Genomic DNA, 23,236 nt, shown 5'->3' on the forward strand with positions numbered 1-23,236 from the left:
CAGTGAGAGGAGTAAATGGACTGCTGCTACTCACACAGTCCACCGAGTAGGACACAGTGGCTTCAGTGTGGTCAATTATCCATATTCAGATGTAGCAATGTGGCAGAAGAGGATCTTGAACTTTCCTGAAACTCAGATGCCTCAATTCATGGACCCACTGCAGAGCATCACGGGCAACAGGTGAAGCTACAGAAGTTGACTGTGTTATTAAATGAACACAATGAAGACCATAATTTCTGAACAGTGCCAGTGGTGGTGCCTGTGAAAGATAGGCCTGTGAGCTAGCAGGTTCATTATTTCTGGTCCCTGATTCCATTGAGAGACAAATTGAGACAAAGCAACACACCATTTTCAACCTTTGTTAGGTATTCCCCAGTTGTAAGCACTGGTGTCAAAAGTACACACATTTGTTACTTAAGTGGAAGTTTAGATACTGCAGTTTAAAAACACTCTGGTAAAAGTTAAAGTATCAACTTGACCTCTTTACTCAAGTAAAAGTGAAAAACTATGTGCTCCAAAAACTACTTAAAGTATAAAAGTATAAAGTAACCTTTAAGAGAAACAGCCAGATGCCACTATATGAATTGAAAGCTAAATTTTTCGACTATTTTGAAAAATTCTTTGAGATAGGGCCAAGGATGAGGGAGGTCTTGTTGGTCTCTGTCTCCATCTCCCGATACGCTCTCGCCTGTGTCCGACCTTTCAGACATTTCAACATATTTTTCTGAATCTGACATTGTAGCATTGCATAGACAATTCACAATTGCAGTTTAAAGAACACCTGCTTGCTTCTGATTGTTTTCTTTGGCATCAGCACAAATTTGATGAATAGCTAACCAATGAGTGTTTGCATTATATGACTCATCCAATTACACTAGTTTTCACTAGATGTGGATGGTGCCAATGATCTTTATTTGATGACACGTATGATGTGAAATAAATATGGATAAACATTAAACCAGGGGTAACAATTCAAAATCAGTTTGGTCATCAACCAGTAAAGGTCTGGAGACATTTTTAATGATCTGTTACTTTAAACAGAATTTAACACTGAAATAAAATGAGGTATTTATGCATCCATGTTATACATTGAATTGAGAAATAAAAAAAATAGAAAATACCAAAAATTGCATCCTGTGCTATCTCAGTGGAGTTGACACTTGTATGACTGTATTCCTGAATAATCTTCAGTAGTTAAAGGACAAGGGTCAGCAAATGCTAATTCTGCCCTGTAAAACAATGACAGGGCAATTGTCTCTGTATGATCTGAAGCCTCATTTGGAGCTTTTAAACAGGCTTTTGAAAAACTTTGATGATTTGCTGCTGTATTATTATAGATTTTTTTTAGAATAAAAAGTTATTACATGTGCATAATCGAAAATAACAGAATTACAGTTATAGAGCATTCAGTATTATAAGAAAGCCCACACTGTTTCTGAATAAATACATTATTGTATGAGTTAAGTTCTGTTACGTTTATGTCTCTTTCCTTGTAAGTGTGAAATGTCCCATGCTCCTGAATGCACCATAGCTTTCTGACTCTAATGAATGCATCACACTGGTCCGTGAACGCTGTGCTGTGTTGATGCACGTTTGATTTTCCGCTCAAGACAAAGCTTTGCAGTTTCAAAACTCACGTCGGCTATCACTGTTTAATGTTGTGTGTGAAGAACAAGAGACTACAACAAATAAATCAGCCGTACCTCGAACAAACTCTTTGGATCTAATGTTGTTCATAACACCCGTACTTTTGTAAATGAACCTGCCAAATAACCACAATTATAGGAATATTTAAACATTTTTATATTATTAATATAACAACAAGTAGGTCCATTGGTCATATTTTAATCTGTTTTCCACGTCGACAGTCGCAGTTCTACAGAGCGAGCCACGCTCCTGTGACTGGGGATGGATGTCTCGGCAGGCATGCACTTTTCGGCATAACATTGGACCGCGGTCTGCTAATCCGTGACCTCTCCATTAAACCGGAGCCAAGAGTAACGAGTAATGCTTGTTTTAAAAATGTAAGGAATAGAAAGTACAGATACATGTGTGAAAATGGAATGAGTATAAGTAAGACGTAGGAAGAAAAATAAGTAAAGTATAGATACCTAAAAGTATACTTAAGTGCAGTAACGAAGTATTTGTACTTTGTTACTTGACACCTCTGGTTGTAAGTGACACTACATAAGCCAGCAAATTCTTAATGGGGAACTACGTCATGGTCAACGTAGCAAAGACAGACTGATTCCTGTTCCATTCCACTAATGTCCTGTGTTCCGTCAATAATTATGGAGTATTACAAGTTTGGTTGTGATTTGATTTCAGTGGCTATATCTCTGACAATAGTGTTTTCTTTTATGCTCAACATCTCATTTTGGACTTCGGGGCTGGTGTAATCATGACAACGTAAATCAAGCCACTTCAACAGGAGGTATTCATCATTTGATCCCAACCTGAATACCTGAGAATGATTTCCTTCCCCAGTTCATTGTTTCTGAGAGCTAAGCTTTGTCCGCCTAGAAACTAAGCACAACTAATGAATGGATTTGCTTTTGGACAATATGTAGTAACTGCAAGCTTAGGAGACTTACCTTTTGTATGATCTGTAAATTTCTCCACAGCCTTTTTCATTTCCTGAATCCAGCAGAGACAAAATACAAAATCAGTGTTTTTTGCCAATGAATACCTGTCAAGCTGAAATGCTTTTACACAGTAAAAGCACAGCACTCCATTCTCTTTATGACTGTAACGAATCCATGGAAATTCTTTAACCCTTTTCTCTTGGAAATATAAGGATGTTTGCTAGTTTTTGAACTACAATTTCTTTTGGATTAGGCTGATATGGCTCAATTAGCATAGCTGGCCCTCCATTCCACCTTGTGCTCCTTTACTGTCTGAACTTTCACCGGCCAATGGCTGCGGCTGATCTAGCTGAGATAAACAAAGTAGAATAATAAGCAAGTTAAAATTTAAGTAATAATAATATTTACAAGAAAATTCCAAATAAACTCATTTATATCATTTCCTGTGACTTTCTCACCCGGTTCATGAACTCACCCCTTAGTTGAAATAATTTCTTAATAATAAAATCATACATTTATATAGAATATTTAGTACACCAGCCTCAATAAAAAAGTTACCTGGCCAGTTTGCTTCTTTCATCTGATAAAAAGTGTACATGCTTGGTGTTTGAAATTTGAAAGCCCTGGTGGAGATAACATCACATTAAAATTTGTCTTAAACTTCTATTCATGACTAATATATGTTTGTTCTTTCAAACTCAGCTATGATTCTCCAACCTCCTATCCTTCTACTTCCCCTCCTCATGCCTTTTCTACACTCCCTTCTTTCAAATTTCCTTCTGTATTTCTTCATTTCAACTATTCCTCTCCTGAGAAATTATATGGATACATATAATGAGCAATTGGACAGTTCGGGGAGCACCAATTCAAATTTATGATAAAAAAAAAACACAGTTTTAAAATAACTATGAGCTTATATGTATGAAAATCACAATCATAGATTTCATTTTGCCCCTTTTGATAATGATGACAATATAAAAGAGCAATAACTTTTATTTATTAGCACTTTGAATAAGACTAATATACTTTACACGATCAATGGGAAGGATCTTAAAGAGGAAATGCTGCTTTATGGAGTCAGTGAAGGTGTTACAGGAGGGGTGTTAAACATTTCTTTAAATGAAACTAACTAATATTTTGACTTTTAAAGAAGTTGCGTGTACTGTTTCCTTTTTTTTGGATATCCTGGCTGTGAGCCTAATAACCAAATGCACACACATACACACACACTCACACACATCACATTGATTGAAAGATTATTATAAATTAATACATCTAATATCACAACCCTTCTAGATTGTTGGTGAAGATTCTTAGTCCTTCAGGTCATAGTCAATCCAAAAAAAAGAACATTAAAAAGAATCAACTGGACTTTGTGTCCACGTCTTCAAACTTGGAAGCAAATTCCAGTGGATTGTTTTTAATTTTCTTTTTTTGGAACCCTTCTAGATTACCTGATCCTATCAGGAGAACAAATGCCCAACTTACAGCAGCAGATTCCTCCTTAACGACCAACTTAAACTTTTGACAAAAAATATGAGCTACAAATCCAAAGTAAAAGAAAGTGGAGATGTACAGTAGACCTGCAACCCTACAGTTCTAATTACAGTAGCACATCGCTGCCATGGCCATCCAATCCATTGTAAGCGTATCCTTCTTTGTGTACTTTAGAGTAACATTATTTTTGGACACTAAAAAGAGCCGGGTACCAAAACGGACTTTGCAAATGAACTGAGGACATGTCCTCCTGTGCCCACACATGGGTTATTAGTTTTAGAATGACAACAGTCGTAGCAATTAAACTCATACCTGTCCAGCTGTACACACATACATTTGCAAGATGTAGATACTTAATATGAAGAAAGTAACAAGATTTAAATAAGTCACACTAATTTCAAATGAAATGTAAGATTTGAGTTCTAACAAATAAACAACAGTTGCAAAAGCGCTATTTGGCTTTGCAAGTGTGACTTCATTGGGATTGACAATTGATAGTTAAGGGGTAGTGCATTTGGGGCAGTTTGGGCAAAATAGGCCACCTTTTTCAACCTTCCTGTGCTTCTTTGGCACCAGACGTGTCACATGATCTCCTAATGAGCCCACCTGCATTCAAAATCACGACAAATATGACAAGTCAGATAAGATTGAAAAGTTTTACTGTTTAAGCACTGATACATACAGGGACTCTCAGCCTCCCTTGCAGGGGGCTGAAAAGGTTTAGAACCAAAACAGTAGGTAAATGTGGTAACTTGAAATTCTGGTAACATAGCAAGGGGCAAGTACATCCTGAAAAAAAGCCTTTGCTATTCCGTTTAATCGAAAATGCAAAAACATTTCTTAAAAGTATTCTGTCTATGAGGCAGAAAGGAAAAGCAGAAAAATGCCAACTAGCCCTAATGCTAGCTGAGCTACAAAGTGACATAACCACCCTGACAGAGTATCTTAAGAGTATATGCATTAAGTTTGGAGGTTAATATAAAAGGGTTAAGAAATAGCTGCTTCAACAGTAAAGAAGTAAACATATTGCATGGCATAAGGTAACGTATTTGTTGTTAAATGTTATCAACTTACTGATGAGGCCCATTATGGTGTTACTATATCATCAAGTCCCCGTTTGAGATGTGTCAAAGACTCTGTTTTGTTTCCATACGACCAACAAAGTCCTACTTACTACAGAAAGGTTCACACATCATAAATGTGTGCGGGTGTGTGTGTTGTTCCATAAGAACCTTGGTATATCATTGCATCATGATTTATTTTAAATTTTAGACATGTACAGATATCACTGTGGGGACACCAAGGATGACTGATCATTTTCAACAGAACTATAAATGAGAAGTCATTGAATTGTTTGAGTAATAGTCCAACACATTTAGCCTAATCTCCACAGAATTAGTTTATGCTGACACAGAATCGTTAAAGGCTATCTCCGTCTCCATGGAAGAGTAGTTGGGCTGCAAGTAACCTGAAATGTTCTCTGGGCTTCCCGCTACGGGATAGGTTAAACACAGGGACAAATTTAGTTAGAATCTACAGCTGCAGTGAAAAATATATACATAAAAGAACAATGCTCTTTCAATTTTCTGCAACCTTGTCTGTTTGATGTCAGCATGGTTAGCAATCATGGCCTTCAAAAACATTTAAAAAAGACATTTAAACATTGACTGTACCACAAGTAAATCTTAAACTATCTATCGAAATGTTAGGGAGATGTCATTTTAGTGCAATAAAGGGTTGTTTGTTTTTCACATCTTTATCACTGGTGCAAATAAATATGGAGGTTGATGTGTTTATAGCTGAGGCAACTCAGAACTTTTAACTTGTCCAAACTCTTCTTTCAAATCGGTTTCCTCATCATGGTGAACTTTTCTGGTAAAAACTTTATAATGTGCATTATGAAACAGCTCTATGCACAATCACTTGTTTTTTTTTTTAAAGGGGATCATTTCAAAGGGTTTGTATGAAACAGAAGCAGCACCTAAAAACAATGACAAGAGCATAAAGCTAGCTTTATAAAAACAATCTCCTCCAAGCTATGAAATATTCAGAAGGATAAAGAATGAGTTACAGTGACCAAAAAAATCTCTGCTGTACATATATGCCGTTAAAACTTGTTTTAAGAGGAAAATGTTAAAAAGCAAACTGGAAAGTTTGGCATGAACCAAGAGAAAGACTCAAAGTAATTTCATTTATATCGATTAGTTTTTTCTTTAAATATTATTTTTAGCAATAATTTAATCATTTTCACTGTCAAATCCATTTATGATTTCTTGAGAATACATTTTTATATAGAAAGCTGATTCTAAACTTAATCCTAAGAGCTTTGCTGAGGTTAATTTGACTTTTTGTGTTCTAGTGTTGTTTCCATCGCCCTCATGTGTCCAGTGAAAAGATCATTTCTGTTATTGTAAGTTGAAATGCAAACATCCATTATTGGTTTTCTTCATCTTTGCAGTGTTGAGCATGACTTTCGTCTGCAAGAAGGGCAGGTGGTACGAACTTGGAAGGTGGGTGACCCTCCAGAGGGCTCACCACAGACTCTCACCCCCCAAGCCACAACACCTCACCAACAAGAATCTCCACAACTAGTCCGACCCCCTGCCACCACCAAGAAGAACCGGAAGAAGTGCTTTTGGTTCCTCTGAGCAACCAGGGGTGAAACAAAAGACATTTCGTTACTGTAATGCACCACACATACTTCTTAAAAAAAAAAAAAAGACATTTCACATGTGGAGTAAAACAAAAACAACAAAAAAACTGTGAAGTTACCAAGAGGATTGAAATGAAAACGAATCACTATGGAGGGTGAACTGTGACACAGATCAGGTTATCGTCTGTTAAACACAATGGGAATGATTTAACTAGTTTGAAGATATTGTTTCTGTTGTTTTTAATACATATTCAGCACTCACAATTTTGATCAAGGAGCAGGATAAAATATGCTGAGGTCAAGCAAATGCATATATAGTCTGCCAAAAAACTTATAGGCAGGAAGCTATTAGGAGACATTAAGAAAATATTTACTGTTCAGGTATGGGAAAAGTGGCAATACAGCAGAAAAGATAGCCCATATTTATTAAAGGCTAAATTATTGTACTTTATAAGGAAAGAAAGAGACAGAAGATTCTTCTTTTATGGACTAATGAGGGTCAGAACACCAGCTTTTATATCAAGTGATATTTAAAAAAATGTAATATGACCCAATTAAAAGTTTTTATTGTACTGTAACTGAATAAACTATTACATGTGTCTACATGCACATGGTGTGCACAGACAAAATATGAGACATATTTACAGAGAAAGTATAATGTGAATTGTTAAAAAATGGTGAATTGAGTTCTGTGTGTATCAGAGCTGCTTGGATGCTTTATTTCAGAAATGGATCTATAAAAATATTTTACCACAGCTGCTCACTTGTCTTGTCATTTATTTAAAAAAAGGTTGCATATATATATATATATATATATATATATATATATATATATATATATATATATATATATATATATATATATATATATATATATATATTTATATATATATATATATATATATATATATATATATATATATATATATATATATATATATATATATATATATATATAAATATATATATATATATATATATATATTTATATATATATATATATATATATATATATATATATATATATATATATATATATATATATATATATATATATATATATGGCGTGCAAAATGCTTGAAACAGCTGCGTGATGTTTTCAGAAAATTATTTGACAACAATCTATTTCCTCACTGTATGATTTAACAGTTTAAAGAAAGATTTTAGGTAAAATAAGACTTTACAGAAATTTTAGGTGTAGTTGCTGTGACTTCCACAATCCTAGTCTTAGTTTACAAGCACTATTCAGTACAAACTGGATATACAGTACATACTTAACTTCAAAGACATAAACTTCATTTTTTTTATGCTTAGAGCTATTTACCACACCTATTTTATCTTTATTTTTTTTACCAGCATTCAGATTGACTGCAGCTTTTGTCATTCATGTAAATCACTTTAAAGGATATGGAATAATCTTGTCATAAATAAAAGCTACTTTAAGAAATCACAGTTATCAAACTAGATGGATAGGTTGTAATTAGCTAACATATTCTTTAACATCATCCATTTAGAAATGTTGCGAAAACAATTTGACTATCAGCTATAACAGGCTGGACTTTTCTAAACATCAACAAATTCTGCTTGAGCGTCACAACTCTAAGATCCATATAGTGCTAAAAACTGACAGTTGTTATTCCAATGATGCACTCATCCAACATAATGTAAAATCATAGCAGAGGTGACCAGATGTTCTATCTTAAGTGGTGACGCAGATTCACTTCTCTTCAAATGCTGAATGTTTTAATTATTTGTTGGTCAAACTTACGTTCTAAATAATTCTTATCCACTTGCAGTCACTGTTAGAGCATTACATTGCTATCCCCCATATAGTCTGCTGATTCTTTGATTTAGAGTAAAAAAATGAACATAGCAAAACAAAAAAACTGTTACAGCAGAACAAAAGTATGTGGTGCTGACATAGTCTAACACTGCAAACTCTATCCTCTACACCCGAAGACACAAGCATTGCATAAAAAACCAATGTGCATTCAATGCGACCACAGTCTTCAGAGACATGAAAATGTGCCTCATTTCCATACTTTTATAACAGTGTAAGAGCTGTTTTCCAATACAATGTTGTATTCAGTCATGGGAAAAAAAAAGATTGTGCTCGTTTTTCTTAATATGGTTAGGTTCAATGTTTTCTTCAGGTAATATACCTTTAGAACAGCAGCCTGCAAGCCTGGTCCTCAAGATTTGCTTTCCTGGAGTTTTTTGAAGCATCCCTGCTTCAATTTAGCTGAATGAAATTAATGGTTTGTACAAGGCTTTTGCCAAATTTGATGGCATGCAAAAAAAGTTAATTTAGTCATTTAAATTAGCTGTGTTAGAGCAGGGATGCCTCTACATTCTGCAAGACAGTAGATCTTGAGGACCGGGGCAGGAGACCCCTGCTTTACATAGTGGTAGTCTTAATATTTTTTTCCTATAACTGTATATGGGAACCTAAAAAACACAGTCACTGCTTCTTTATTAGCTAAACACATATTATTTTATCAATTCGATCATACATATAGAGCATTTAATCAATTAAGAACTCTGCAGGTATAAAAAAAGGAGGTCACTGTTATTTGAGCTGTTCACCTTATTACACAATTCACCTTCATTTCTACTTACCTACTTCATTTCTTAGAGAAATGTATATACATTGTGTCTGTGCACTGGATGTGCATGTGTATAAATATTACATATTTATAAAATTGTGTTAAGATGTTGATAAAGAATTTGGATACACCCATGACCAAAGAGTGACCTATTGTTATTTAGAGCCTCATGCTGCCTTGTGTTCTATTACAGCTGAATGGATGGTTTGGAAAACATTAGTCATTCATCATCTCTCTTCTTTAGCCTTATTTTAAGTAAACCTTATTGAAATATAAATGCATTTGATCACAATTTATCATTTTAAGCCTGACCATGATTTCCAGGAAGATTTCCTTACAGAATTTAAGCAAAAGAGGCTTTTCATTCCTAAGATAGCAGCTCAGACAGCCCACTTTTATGGACACTCCAGGGCAAATCTCAGGAAATTAAGCCTCAGCTGTTTGATGGCAGTGAGAAGCCCCAAATATTGCTACTTAGTAATTCATGACACACATAAGCTGCTTCTCGAAGTCTCTGAGGTGGTATGAAATCCTAATTTAATTCTAAACTTTGCAAAGTGCTCGCTTTGGGTGTGTTTGTATGATTGCACTGCTGTCACTTTTTCTCTCTGACTTGGAAAAAAAAAAGCTAACTATTTTGTTTTGGTTTAAAAAGGTTATTAAATTGGAAAAATATTACAGGCATTTATTTAGCAAAGCAGTTTAGGATTCCTGGTTTTATAAGTTTCTTGTGAGCATTTTTTTCTGGGCTTACAATACATGAGTACACATTTGTGTATGACTACACGAATGAATAGACACATGCATCTGCCTAAGCTTGTTTCAAGGGCCAGGGTCTCCGACTTAACTCCAACCTGTTGTGTTGTAATGAGGTGTGAAGGTTGGAAAGCTTTTTCAGCAGGAACTAAGGTTTCCAAATAAGCAATATAATAGTGCACACACAAACACACAACAGCATTGAATCTCACTGCTAACATATTGTTCCCAAACCACCACAATGCATTATCTCCCCCGCAGTTGTTCCTCTCTCCATCGCAACCAGGCACGCGCTGCTGTCCTGGTAACTCTGTGTGTGCCATGCGATGCAGAGAGGAGTGTAGAGATGTCAGTCATTAATCTGCTACAGCACAGCCTGTAATCCTGATGACAGAGCAAGCTTACAGAGAGCAGAAAGGATGTGAGCCCAGCGTGGAATAAGGAACAAAAGAGCCAGTGAAGACTGGCTTAGAATCCACAAAAAGGAATGAAACGTGTGCTTGTGTGTTTGTCTTTGGGGTAAGGGAGGGGTGATAGACAAGACAGGTACCTACTCTGTCTGCAGCCCTGTAAAAGGTATAGAAAATATTCACCTATCCGAAGTCTGACTGCTGGGACAAGATGGATGGTTCAGAACAAATGTATCTGATCCTCAGTGGTCAAAACAAAGCACTTGAAAAAATACGCACGCAGTAGAGAATGTACAAAAAGCTTATTTTTTTGGGCTGTTTTTAAAAAAACATCAAGGGTCAAAGTTGGCTCACGCAATTCAGTGCAACGAGTCGAAATGTGGCCAAAAATGAAGGAGAGAAAAACTAACCATGTCTCGCGGCATCAACAAGCGTGCATAATGGTGGTTTAAAAACAGCTACAACTGGCTCTGCATGCTGAGAAGACGCTGCAAAGCTAATACGGCATGAGTCATTGATCTTAGGCTGCTACAGAGGTATTATGTTTCACTTTACCACATTATGACCGGAGAGGCTGTTACAAAGTCAATCAGACGAAGAAGACAGAAATTCTGCAGCTGGTCCTCCAGTTAAGATGCACAACAATATTATTTGAATGCTAATGCAAAAACTTATTAAACAAAAAGTCTTTTTTAAATCACCTGATATTTATGTTTAAAACACAGTCAGAATGTGGTGCAAAACAGCAATGCTTTCCAGGCTGTGATAATGAGGTAAGGTAAGACAAGGCAAGTTTATTTATATAGCACATTTCAGTGCTAAGGCTATTTAAAGTGCTGTAAATAAAATGATAAAGAAAAGGAAAATTATATTGCAGTGCCATAGCCACAACACAAATAATTAAAGAGAATAAACATTAATAATTAAGATGATATTAATATATTAAAGGAATGATGAAATTCTTGATAAACCCTGAAGGGAAACTTGTACTGAAAACTCAACTAATGTTGTTTAGATAGCATATTGTTTTTAATATTGATTTAAAGCAACAAAGGATTTAATTGCTTTCATTGTTTTCTGTGAGTTCATTCCATGAACTAAATGATGCTTCCCCATTTTTGCTTCAGGTTCTGTTTATACAGTGTAGATTTGAGGTGTCTAGGCAGTTAACATACTGACCAGAACATCTGTAAACGTTTTAATGCTAAGCCATTCAGTGATTTATAGACTAATAAAAACATTTAAAAGTCTGTTCTCTCATGGTAACATTTAAAAAAAAAATGTGATGTGCTCTACTTTCTTAGTATTGGTGGGGATGTGGACAAAGGCATTCCAAATCAGCTGCAACTGTCAGATTGACTTTTTAAGTCGATCTAACTAGATTATTGCAATGCCATTGACATTGCAATAATCGATTTTACTACAGATGAACAGATCAATACGTTTTTCAAGGTTCTGCTGAGACATTAGTTCTTTAATCCTTAAGATATTCTTAGGTGATAGAAGACTGTCATTGTCTTTATGTGGCTTTGAATGAGCACACTCTGCATTTACCCAAATTATATATATTTTTTTCATTGTCATTACACTGCTACAACAAGAACATGGCAAAGAAATTAACTCTCTGCATTTAACCCAGGGAGCAGTGGGCTGCCATTGTGCGGTGCCCGTGGAGCAGTGTGGGGGTTAAGGGTCTTATTAAGGGACCCAGAGTGGCAGTCACAGCTTTTGAAGTGGGGCTTGAACTCAGATTCCAAGTAAAATGCCCTAACCACTAGGCCCCCACTCTCCCTAAGTCATGGGCCCTTGAAATCTTCCTAATCATCATTCTGGATAGTTACCCGTATGGCCCAAATATATCACAGAAAAGTGATTAAAAGATGATTTGAAAGTCTTTATTTGAAGGAGATAGTTAAAGTGGCAGTGTTTCAGCTTGGAAGATGCTGATCTAGTAGCAATGCCTGGGCCATGAAGGGTGCTGCATGGGGAGGATGTCATGATCATTTGAGTTCAATTCTTAAACACTTCCCTATTTTTAACTAAAATCAAGTGAGGGAAGAATGGGCTCATTGGTGGGTAGATTTTGTGTGGACTGGGTCAGGGTGCATGTTGATCTGGATTTGAGTTTTGGAGGAAGGGTTTTTCCAACTGTCCTACAGAAGTTGGCGGGGAGACCTTCTGTGATTGACTCCTTCTTAGAGCCATCTGTCTAGTTATCTCTGTCTCAGCTTTAGCTGAATGTGGCAGCATTATCATGGTTGTTGTTTCTGCATGTTCCCTGTCCAAGGCGAAGTGATTCACAGAATAAAATCCCTTAAATATGACACCTTTACCACAGGTTCTGCTAAGAAGTAACAATCTTTATTGAAAAGGTGTCTTTTCCCTGAAAAGAAATATTAAAACTGTCAGTGGAGCTCAGATGTGGAGCAACACAGACTTTTTAACCATTTACAAATCATAAGAAGTCTCCAAAATATATAATCTCCATTTTTTTTCTTGGAAATGAAAATACAACATGAAGGATTGACAGAATATTAACTGGGATATCAGACAGCACATTACAAGGAAAATTCATAACTTCTGTGTCATCCTTTGAAACTTTCTTTAAAGAACTCAAAGCATAAAATGTATTTTGGTAATAAAGGTTTTGGAAGCAAAAATCAATAGCTTCTTAAACAGTGAGGAAAATAAGTATTTGAACACCCTACTATTTTGCAAGTTTTCCCACTTAGAAATAATGGAGGGGTCTGAAATTGTCATTGTGGTTGCATGTCCATTGTGAGAGCCATAATCTTAAAAATAAAATCCAGAAATCACGATGTATGATTTTTTAACATATTTATTTGTATGATACAGCTGCAAATAAGTATTTGAACACCTTAGAAAATCAATGTTAAAATATGGTACAGTAGCCTTTGATTGGATTTTCCTGCCTAACCTTAGTCTGCTTGGTTTCGATCTCCGGCCTCCCCAGCTGCTGCTTCACATTGGCAGCTGACCGGCTCAAACCAACCTCATCCTTTGGGCTTGGACTGAACTATAAGACCAGGTTAGTGACTCACACTTTCGTTATCACTTCCAGAAATAATAATAATAATAATAATAATAATAATAATAATAATAATAATAATAATAATAATAATAATAATAATAATAATAATAATAATAATAATACATTTTATTTAACAGCGCCTTTCTTGACACTCAAGGTCACTTTACAAATAATACAAAAAAATAAATAAAAAGAGATGAAAATACAAAATACAGATACAGGAACATAAAAAAAAAAAAAAAAAAAAAAAATCATGGATAGGGAAAAGAGCAGTATATTCACAGATAAGCGAGCTGGAACTGATGGGTTTTGAGTCTGGCTTTCAATAAGGAGAGAGAGTCAATACTGCGGAGGTCGGGAGGAAATACACAGTCACTAACCTGTTGTCTCCTCCTGCAGAGGTCCCTGCCTTACACATACACGCTTTTCACTTTGGTTCAATTCTCAATAAATATTTTCAGAAATCTAACTTTTGTCCACCTTGAATACTGGATACTATTGTTTTGAGCTTGACATATTTATCTGCTACTATTTTAACGGAAACCTTGAATGTATTAAGCCTAAAAACTTGAACAAATCTCAGAGACTCTTAAACAGACTCTTAACCCCGTTTCCCCATTTTGCTTGTCTTTATATACCTGAGTTTATTTTCAGTAGTGTTTACTTTAGATAAAATAATACTGTGTGTGATTCTTAGCTAATAAAGGTACCATTGTATTTTAACCTTGGTCATTTGTTTATTTTATGTGCTGAATGATTTTTCACTCAGGTCAGATCCACCCTCCTTTAATTAGCATTTGAATGAACTGAGATAATTTCTTTGGTTGGTGATTAATAAATAGCCATAGCCATAGTCTACATTACTAAATTAGTGAAAGGAGTCCAACTTTATGTAAAAGACTAGAACCCTGGTGAGTAAACAAATTACAGTTATAATCATTTAATAAAAAAATAATTTGTTAGTTTTACTCCTGATTTGAATGATCTCTTAATTAACTATAACTCCAAGTTCTAGTTATTTAATATACTCTGGTAAGCTTGCACAAGAAAGGTAACCCAGTTAATTGCATCAAGTCATAGAGTTTGCAAGATTTGTTCCTCCTTAATGAGTATATACCATCATCTTGCATTTTCTCACTGACTGCAACATTCCCTTACATTGAGCATGCATTCTCTAACAGCAGAGGGAGAAACCTAACTAGGCTGAGTGTGAGAAGCTTTCTGCCAGGGCTCACTGGAAGTTTAAGGAAAGAGAAGCAGAAACACAAAAAGAACATAGAAGCACTGATATAAACAATGTACTTTCTATGTTAGAATAGGTAAATTAGCTCCGTAGCTGTCTCTGTCTAGGAAAGAAACGGTTAAGTAGATTTTCATGTAAAAAAGGATGAATGAAAGCACATTGTCTCCAACATGCCAACTTCTTGCATAGTACTGTTTAAATGCACGGAGGCAAAAACGTTTCTTTGTTCTTGCTACTTCGAGAACAAGAACAACAGTTGGTGTAGTAAACAGCCTCCCAAATGAAAAGAAAAAAGACCACAAGAATAAAAGAAGAAACCCAGCACAGGAGATAAACTATAAAGAAAATTAACTAAAAAACCAAGACCAGTTAGAACATTATTAAATCAATAGGGAAACAATGAAGACAATAGAAGCCCTAAACTTTTATATCCAAGGACCATCACAAGAAATGAAATAGCTGGTCCTGAAAAGGCTATTTATACAGAACACCAAATCGACAAAATTATTTTTGTTCCCTATCACATACAGTATGGGAATATTTAGCTTTTTTTTTATAGTAAACTTTTAACTCAGCATGCTAAAACACTCATAATTCCAAACAAGAGCTTATAGGGGGGCAGAACATTTTGAACAAAGAATAACAAGAGTTCAAATCTATACTACCTTCAGGGCAGTCAGGGTGCTCATGAACACTTTTGACAGTTATTTTCAGGGGAATATGTCACTGTTCGAGAAGAGCTTTCTGAACATCAAAGTCAGCCTCTCTCAAGACATGTTAGATAACTTCAAAGTCTTGTGACTGCTTTGCCAAGAGGTACTTTGCCTTTGTTTTGTTCTGCTGGCTTGTTTTGCTTTTCATTGTGGAGAAGATGATAGGAACTGCGACTGCATGTTACATCATGAAACACTTCAATGTATTTTCCTATTCAAGGACACAATAGATGTTTGGCATATATTCTGACAGGTAAGTGTCCCCCTTCACCCTGAAGCAGGATTATTCATTAAAAAAAAATCTGCCATTAAAATATTCTAATTTTAAAAGTATATAACCGAAAAATGTTCATTTGTTCTTTTCTTTGTCCACTGATGAGAAGCAATCTCATTTTATTTGTTAATGTCTTTATATTTCAGAATTGCTCTGAACTTTTCTTAAGATAAAGAATGTTAAAAAAAGCTCAAAAGCGAGGGAACTAAATTACCCATTTATTTTACCCATTTGTCACTTTGTCACTTCATTTCATACCCAAACAGTGCCAATTTTAGATGCATGCTTAATTTGTAGATAAATATACATTACTATTGCATCCATCTTATTTCTATTGGTGTTAAGGGAATTTCCAAAACTATTATGAGGACTGATGCTCAAACTCAAAATGTAATCTGGCTGAGTTGACATGATGGCTAATCATGTCTAGCTGACCAGACATGATCTCAACCCTTTTATTATCTTTGTTTATAAGGGGAAGAAAAAAATATATATATTTTTTATTTTCCTATTGAAATGAAATGGCCTCTCGCATATTTCCATACACTAATATGCATTTAAATTAGCGGTTTTAACATGACAAATTATGAATGCAAACCACTGTACAGTATGTTGGTTATATAATCTATCTGGACATAAGCTTATTCTTACAGACTACTGGCTGTATAATTAAATATTTAATATTAATAACCATCTGTGTATCTGGGAGGGAAAAACGTTTGATCGAAAAGATCATCTGTTGCCTTTTTAAAAAATAATTAGCCATAGATCGCCCTTCTATTAACAAAACATCAAAAGCAAAAAGAAGCTAAAAATAAAATATTCCTGTAGCTGTTAGGGTCTCTGGGGTATTGCTGTATTTATGGTTTAAGTGAGCTTCCTGTCACAGAGAGCATCTTTGCTGGTGGCTGGGCCGACCCGAGTTGTTGCACACCTGAGAACACTTCTCAATCAAGATTACTTCATCACCTGCCACCTTGCTCTCCAGGACAATGTCTCTTGCAAGTACCAGGGCTCTCGGATCTCCCTAACATTTTCCTGGAACTCTGGGGGTACGTTGTGCAAAGCCTGCTGAATCCACTAAGAGAAATCAATCAATCTTCGGTTGACATCAACCAATCCATACTGATTAGTCTGTTTTCTCACCTCAGACAAACCAGAAAGTTCAGCTCACTTCCTATAGTTCTTCACTTCCAGATTATTGTAAATCAAACTCTAATAGTCACTTGTTCTCTGTGTTATCACATGTGGGTCAAAAAACTACAAACATTAACACTAACATTAAAATTATATGTCTGGTAATTGACCTTTTCAGATCAGTTGAACAGAAATAATACTTTAAGGAAAACATACATTGTGTTAAAGAATTGCAGGACAAGGCTAAAGTTCTGATGCAAAGCAAAAACATGCCACACAAACTCCCATCATCTGACAAAAATCTACCAAATTATTACAAATAGATGAAGCTATTATCTGGGATGCAGGGATGTGTTGCATCATATGTTCTGTTTCTCCTCCATGTCCTATTAACTGTCACCATTTGCAGACCTTCGTGTGTTACTGTGGAATATAATTAAGCAAGCAATAATAAGCTCCTTGGCTAAGGATGAAAAGACTTACTTTTTGAATGCCACCTGCTGTAATCTAAGAAAAAAAGAAAGATATTTAAATTTTGTAAGCTAACATAAATTACCTAATTTAGTTAATTTCAAAAATACGAAGTTTTTACTCCAATAACTATGTGGGTATTGGATGAAATTGACTAATAGACTGGTGAGGGAAATAGCAGAGGTCTTTTGAGTTACCTGGCTTTAATAAGAATTTGGTCAAAATTGTATCCAACTTCATCTTAGGTTATATTTACACTGCATTCTAAGTGGTGCAAATTAAACTTTTGTACACATTTTTGAAGAATGTTTTTTTTTTTTCTGGATCTCACATACCACTAACATTTGGATCTTTTTCTAAATACAAACAAGGCAATTTTATGCCTGGTCATAAATTGTAAATTTGTCAGATGTTTGCAAAATGATATCTAAACAAAATTTTATTTGACTTTAATGTAATCCAAATGTGACAGTTGTCACAAATAAGCACCAGAAGACACGGGAAATAGAGAGATTAAATATAAACAATGCATAACCTAAGCCACATTTCTACAGCTCCATCTGGTCAAGCTCTGCTCCCGGCCACCTACTTTCTATTTGTATTAGTGTTTTCTTTTTGCTTTGTAAAAGTACTTGCTTTTTGGGTCTTTTTTTATCTCAATCTCTCAAAATTTGGACTCACATATATGTCCTTTCATCAGATTCCTGGTCCAGCTAGATGCCTCTACAGTTGGACTAGGCACTTTCCTGGGGTAAATGAGACCCTGGGCAGAGCAGCCCATACTCCTAAACTATTACCTTGTGCGGTGAGATATTCCGTGGTTGAACAGAAGGGCATGGCCATTAAATGGTCTTTGGAAAGTTTCAATTATTATTTGCTAAGCAGAGAGTTTGATCTGGAGACAAACCATTGTGCCCTAGCTTAGATCAATACCATGAAAGACAACAACCAACCAACCTCCGATTGGGTGGTTTTTGTCCTTGAAACCTTAAGTTTATTATTCGTCACAGAAGTAGGACACTTAACAAAGTCACTCCAGGTTTTCAAATTTGTCCAACCTTCAGGAGGAGAGAGATGATGTGATGAGGGAGCTGTCACAAGCTGGGATGCAGCTCTTTAGTAAAGTCCATGCTGACATGCAAGCACACACACACACACTCACACACACACACACATCTGACAGAATTTACCTTTTTGTTAGTGTAAAAGCCACAACCTATACTGGGTACAGCAACTGAGGCAGGAACACTGCCTCAGAACTGACCAAACCATTCATCCTTCACACAGACACATCCCAGGAAAGATTGGGAGCTGTGTTTTATCAAAGAGAAAAATGCATGATAACTAGAGTACTTGTTTACTTGATGGGCCCTTGGCTGGTCCTTGGTTGCTCCTTTGCTGGTCCTTGGTTGGTCCTAGGCTGGTCTTTAGCTGGCTTCTTGCTGGTCCCCCACAATTCCCATTTAAACATCAATATTTGTACAAAAATATTCTTGCTGTGATGATTTGTGGACATTAAGATCTAAAGATAAGCATAATCTCCTGGTCAGACCCTGCAATTCAGTGAAAGGGTGTAGTCAGAGTAAAAAAAATATTCAAGAGGGGGTCTGTCCAGTGGCTAGAACTTGGAGGGGATTTTGCTGGGAGTTTGAGGGAAGTGGGCTTCCATTCAGCTGGTGTTTGACTAGGAAAGGCCATTTTGAATGGCTGCTACTGTACAACATTAGAATTTCAATTAAATGGGCAATATGTGAAAGGTTTCAAGACTACCTAATTTATGCTTCACACTTTGTAGTGTATAAACAGTCCCTTAATCTATATGCTCCCAACAGCTAAGCTTAATGCTACAGGTCATAGGTGGGTGGATGAGCTGTCTGAGTTTGACTTATCGATTAAATATAAGCTGGAAAAGAGTAACACAGATGCAGATGGTCTATCCCACATGCCATTATATCGAAATTTTTTCATGACAGTGTAAAGAGGAGGTGGGTCATTTCTGGTCACACACAAACGAGAAAGATCTCTGGCCCCCACAGACCTGTACCTTCTTTAAAAAGTAATTCTGTACTTCACTTGTTACCTGTTTTAATGGCATCATTTGAACTTTTAAACTGTATCAAATACACCTGTCCATATCCTGAAACAGTCAGACTCAACAATGGCCAAGACCAAAGAGCTGTTAGAGTGTCAAACATTCTGTACCTGCACTAGGCTGGAAAGCATTAATCCACAATAGACAAGCAGGTTGATTTGAATATATCAAATGTGGGAGCATTCAGTACCATCTCTCTTGATTGAAGCTTCTCCCATGGGATCAAAACTGTGCACACGTAGTACCTGATGAATGACTTACAGAAAACTAGGAAAAAGTAAAAAAGGCTACCATCAGGAACACACTATGCAAAAAAGGACTGATATACTGCTACGTGTATCCCCCTGCTTAAGCCAGAACATGTCTTGGCCAGTCTGGAGTGTGCCAGAAAGCATATGGATGCCCCACAAGAGGATAGGGAGAATATATCATCTGGCTATATTAAGCCAAAAAAATAACATGTTGGCACAAACTAAACTCATCCTGTTTGTAGGAATAAAAATGCTGAGCCATATCCCATGAACACTTACTTTCTGTCAAGCATGCTTTGGGACTTTATTTCTGTAAAATGGGACAGGATGACTGACCCATGTTAAGGGCCATATATTTTGATATTTTGAGCCAAAGCCTCCTTCAAAACATTTAGAGTATTTAAGATGCAACTTGATTGTCTCTTCCAGCATGACTATGGTCCAACAAAGAAATTGCTTCCTAAACAAACATTTCAAGATCATAGAGTGGCCTTTCCAGTTTTAAGACCTCACCCCACAGAAAAGTTTTGGGAAAGGTTAAAGGTCCACTTTTAATTTTACACACATATATTTATTTTCTTTTGCAAGATAAGTGTAATATTGTGATTGGATAACATTTATATAAATAACAACAATAACTATCATAAGAAAAATTATGTAATTGACAGAATCAAAGCCATATTTCCAGGGGCATAACACCTTTTTCAGAGTTATTTATCAGTCTGTCACATTCAGTTAAATTTTTCCTTTGAATACCTTTGACTAATACCTGCCTAGTTTCTCCCTATTATGAATTTTCTCAGAAAGTTATAATCTCTCCTTACACTTGAAAAAGGTCATTTTAGTCAATTGGATGTGATGTTTACAAGATGTTTTGCCTCTCATCCAATAGGCTTCTTCAGTTCTAACTAGTGGTGTAGAGCACTGAGAAAAATATCCCTTAAGTTTGACCATTGGTCAAATGCCTCATTAAAGTGTGAGTCAGTTGAGGGTTGGTGAGAGGTGTATCTTCTCTGTATTGTTCCTAAAAGTGCTTTGTAAATAGGTGAAAGGTCTAAGAGCAACTCCTCTGTTGAGAGACGTTTTTTCCAGGTTAAAGGAATAGTACACCCAAAACATGATTAGCCTTCATTTTCTACTCACCCCCATGCTGAACAACACTCTGGAGTACTTTTTTGATATCTCAAATGCATCTGGAGATCTGGGAGGCTTCTTGCTGTCTGCTGACATTCAAATAATGGAGGTCTATGGTGACCGAGACAGAAAGGTCCATAAAAGTCCACAAAAAACGTGTCAATATTCCTCCATACTGCTCGTCCAATGTATTCCAAGTGTCCTGAGTGGGTAGCATCCAGAATTTACTCGAAACGAAGTCATTTAGAATGTTTTTAGAGCATAAACAGTAGTGTATAGGATTTCCTGAGCACATGCGCGCTCACGACGCTACGGAAGCCGGCAGACCAAACCAGATGAAAGTGCGCATTCAGCGTCTGCTCTGCAAATAATGCGAGCGTAGAAGGAGAAATGTGCTGTTTACCTGTGCAAAGAAAGAAACAACGAAAGAAAAATGTCTGAGGACTTCAGTGTTGAGGAATAGCATGAGTTCTTTGCCGAGCTGAATGCGCTGGTTTGGTCTGCCGGCTTCCGTAGCATCGTGAGCGCGCATGTGCACGCTTTCAGGAAATCCTATACACTACTGTTTATGCTCTAAAAACATTCTAAATTACTTCGTTTCGAGTAAATTCTGGATGCTACCCACTCAGGACACTTGGAATACATTGGACGAGCAGTATGGAGGAATATTGACACGTTTTTTGTGGACTTTTATGGACCTTTCTGTCTCGGTCACCATAGACCTCCATTATTTGAATGTCAGCAGACAGCAAGAAGCCTCCCAGATCTCCAGATGCATTTGAGATATCAAAAAAGTACTCCAGAGTGTTGTTCAGCATGGCGGTGAGTAGAAAATGAAGGCTAATCATGTTTTGGGTGTACTATTCCTTTAACAAAGATGGCTTCCTCAAACCCCTCGCTCAAACCATATATCTTTCTTTGCAAGAATATCCACATTGTTGTCCTCAAATGAGTGTCCCTTAGCTTTCAGGTGTAAGTGAACAGTCCTGTCCGTGAGTCCTGTCCTGAGGGACATCATGTCTCCATCCATCGACCAACATCATGTTGCAGGACAGATGTCCCAGGATTAGGAATATGCTATAGTCCATGTCAGGGAGAAGATGCCACAGGAGCATGCCTAGGCATTGTAAGAACAACAGACAAATTGTTACCACACACAATACTGAGACTTATTTCGACCTTTTTTTAAGGACATTATATCTAAGTTAGATGACTTAGTTTGTTTTTCCACTAATTTTGTGTGTGACTCCAAATCCAGGCCTCTGTTGTTTAATTAATTTGATTTCCATAAATTTTTGAGTGATTTTTTTTTGTCGACACATTCAAATTTGTGCAGAACAAAGTTTTGAAGAATATTATTTAATTCATTCAGACATAGGACGTGTTATTTGAGTGTTCACTTTATTTTCCTGAGCAGCGTAATCATTCTTGTTGAGTGATAATAATGGTCGATGTGAGTCATGCAAGGTCAGCTGACCTTAATATTACAAATGGATGTAAGCAGGCCTTTGCTAACCTTCATGATCCATTAAGGGGGTATTAGAACATTAGATATATGAAGCTGGTTCAGATCAAAATGCTAGAGGATATTGGCCCCAAAGGACCAAGGTTAGAAAACAGAGGACAATTAAGACCAATAATATGTTCTTTTAGGTAATACTGTGTTTTTTGTTTTATTTTAAATGCAGCACATAAAACAACTAGTAGCTTTTAATTAGTTATTACCTATAAACCAACCACATGGCGCAAGTTTGTGTCCAGATATGGCATCTTACTTGACATTTCTTAAACAAAATAAACTTTGACTTTACAACTGTATTGTGTTACAAAGTGTGACACAATTTCTTTTTAGATGTGGGTGTGTGTGACTTAGTAAGATCTCAATCGCTTAATATTTCTTAACTCAGGAGGTAGAAAACACTTACATTTGCAGATCGCTTTTACAGAGGCTTTTCTTAGATTGCTTCAGACTGACCTAGTTTAAATGACAAATTTCCAAATGCAGGGATAAACATATATATATATATATATATATATATATATATATATATATATATATATATATATATATATATATATATATATATATATATATATATATATATATATATATATATATATATATATATATATATATATATGTATATGTATATATGTGTATATGTTTGTATGTTTGTGTGTGTGCTAAAATAAAGTAAATAAACTGGTGAAATACAGACATTAGACAGACACTATTAGTACAACAGGCTGATAATCCTTTGTGGTTTATCAGAAACTGGGGTTAATTACACAAAATAAGGTCTGTTTAATTAAACCAGTAAAGCAGATGAAACTGCACACTGTGTGGCACAACATACAGGTT

The 23,236-nt window shown here is 35.9% G+C and overlaps 1 protein-coding gene across 5 annotated transcripts in view; it reads left to right on the top strand.

The window, feature by feature from the left end:
- LOC119776566 (flocculation protein FLO11) overlaps positions 1–6,843 on the top strand; it is a 79,892-nt gene extending 73,049 nt beyond the window's left edge. For 3 of the 5 annotated variants that reach the window (XM_038275040.1, XM_038275042.1, XM_038275041.1), the window contains one exon: positions 6,541–6,843. In XM_038275040.1, coding sequence (XP_038130968.1) covers positions 6,541–6,730 — 190 coding nt within the window. In that variant the 3' untranslated portion in view covers positions 6,731–6,843. Of the gene's footprint in view, positions 1–2,419; positions 2,435–6,540 lie in introns of all 5 variants that reach the window. The other 2 variants (XM_038275039.1, XM_038275038.1) reach the window with 1 other exon arrangement.
- The last annotated feature ends 16,393 nt before the right edge of the window (positions 6,844–23,236 follow it).

Source organism: Cyprinodon tularosa, unplaced genomic scaffold, assembly GCF_016077235.1.
Source record: "Cyprinodon tularosa strain WSP-4 unplaced genomic scaffold, ASM1607723v1 ctg94, whole genome shotgun sequence".
In the NCBI taxonomy this organism is placed as follows: Eukaryota; Metazoa; Chordata; class Actinopteri; order Cyprinodontiformes; family Cyprinodontidae; genus Cyprinodon; species Cyprinodon tularosa.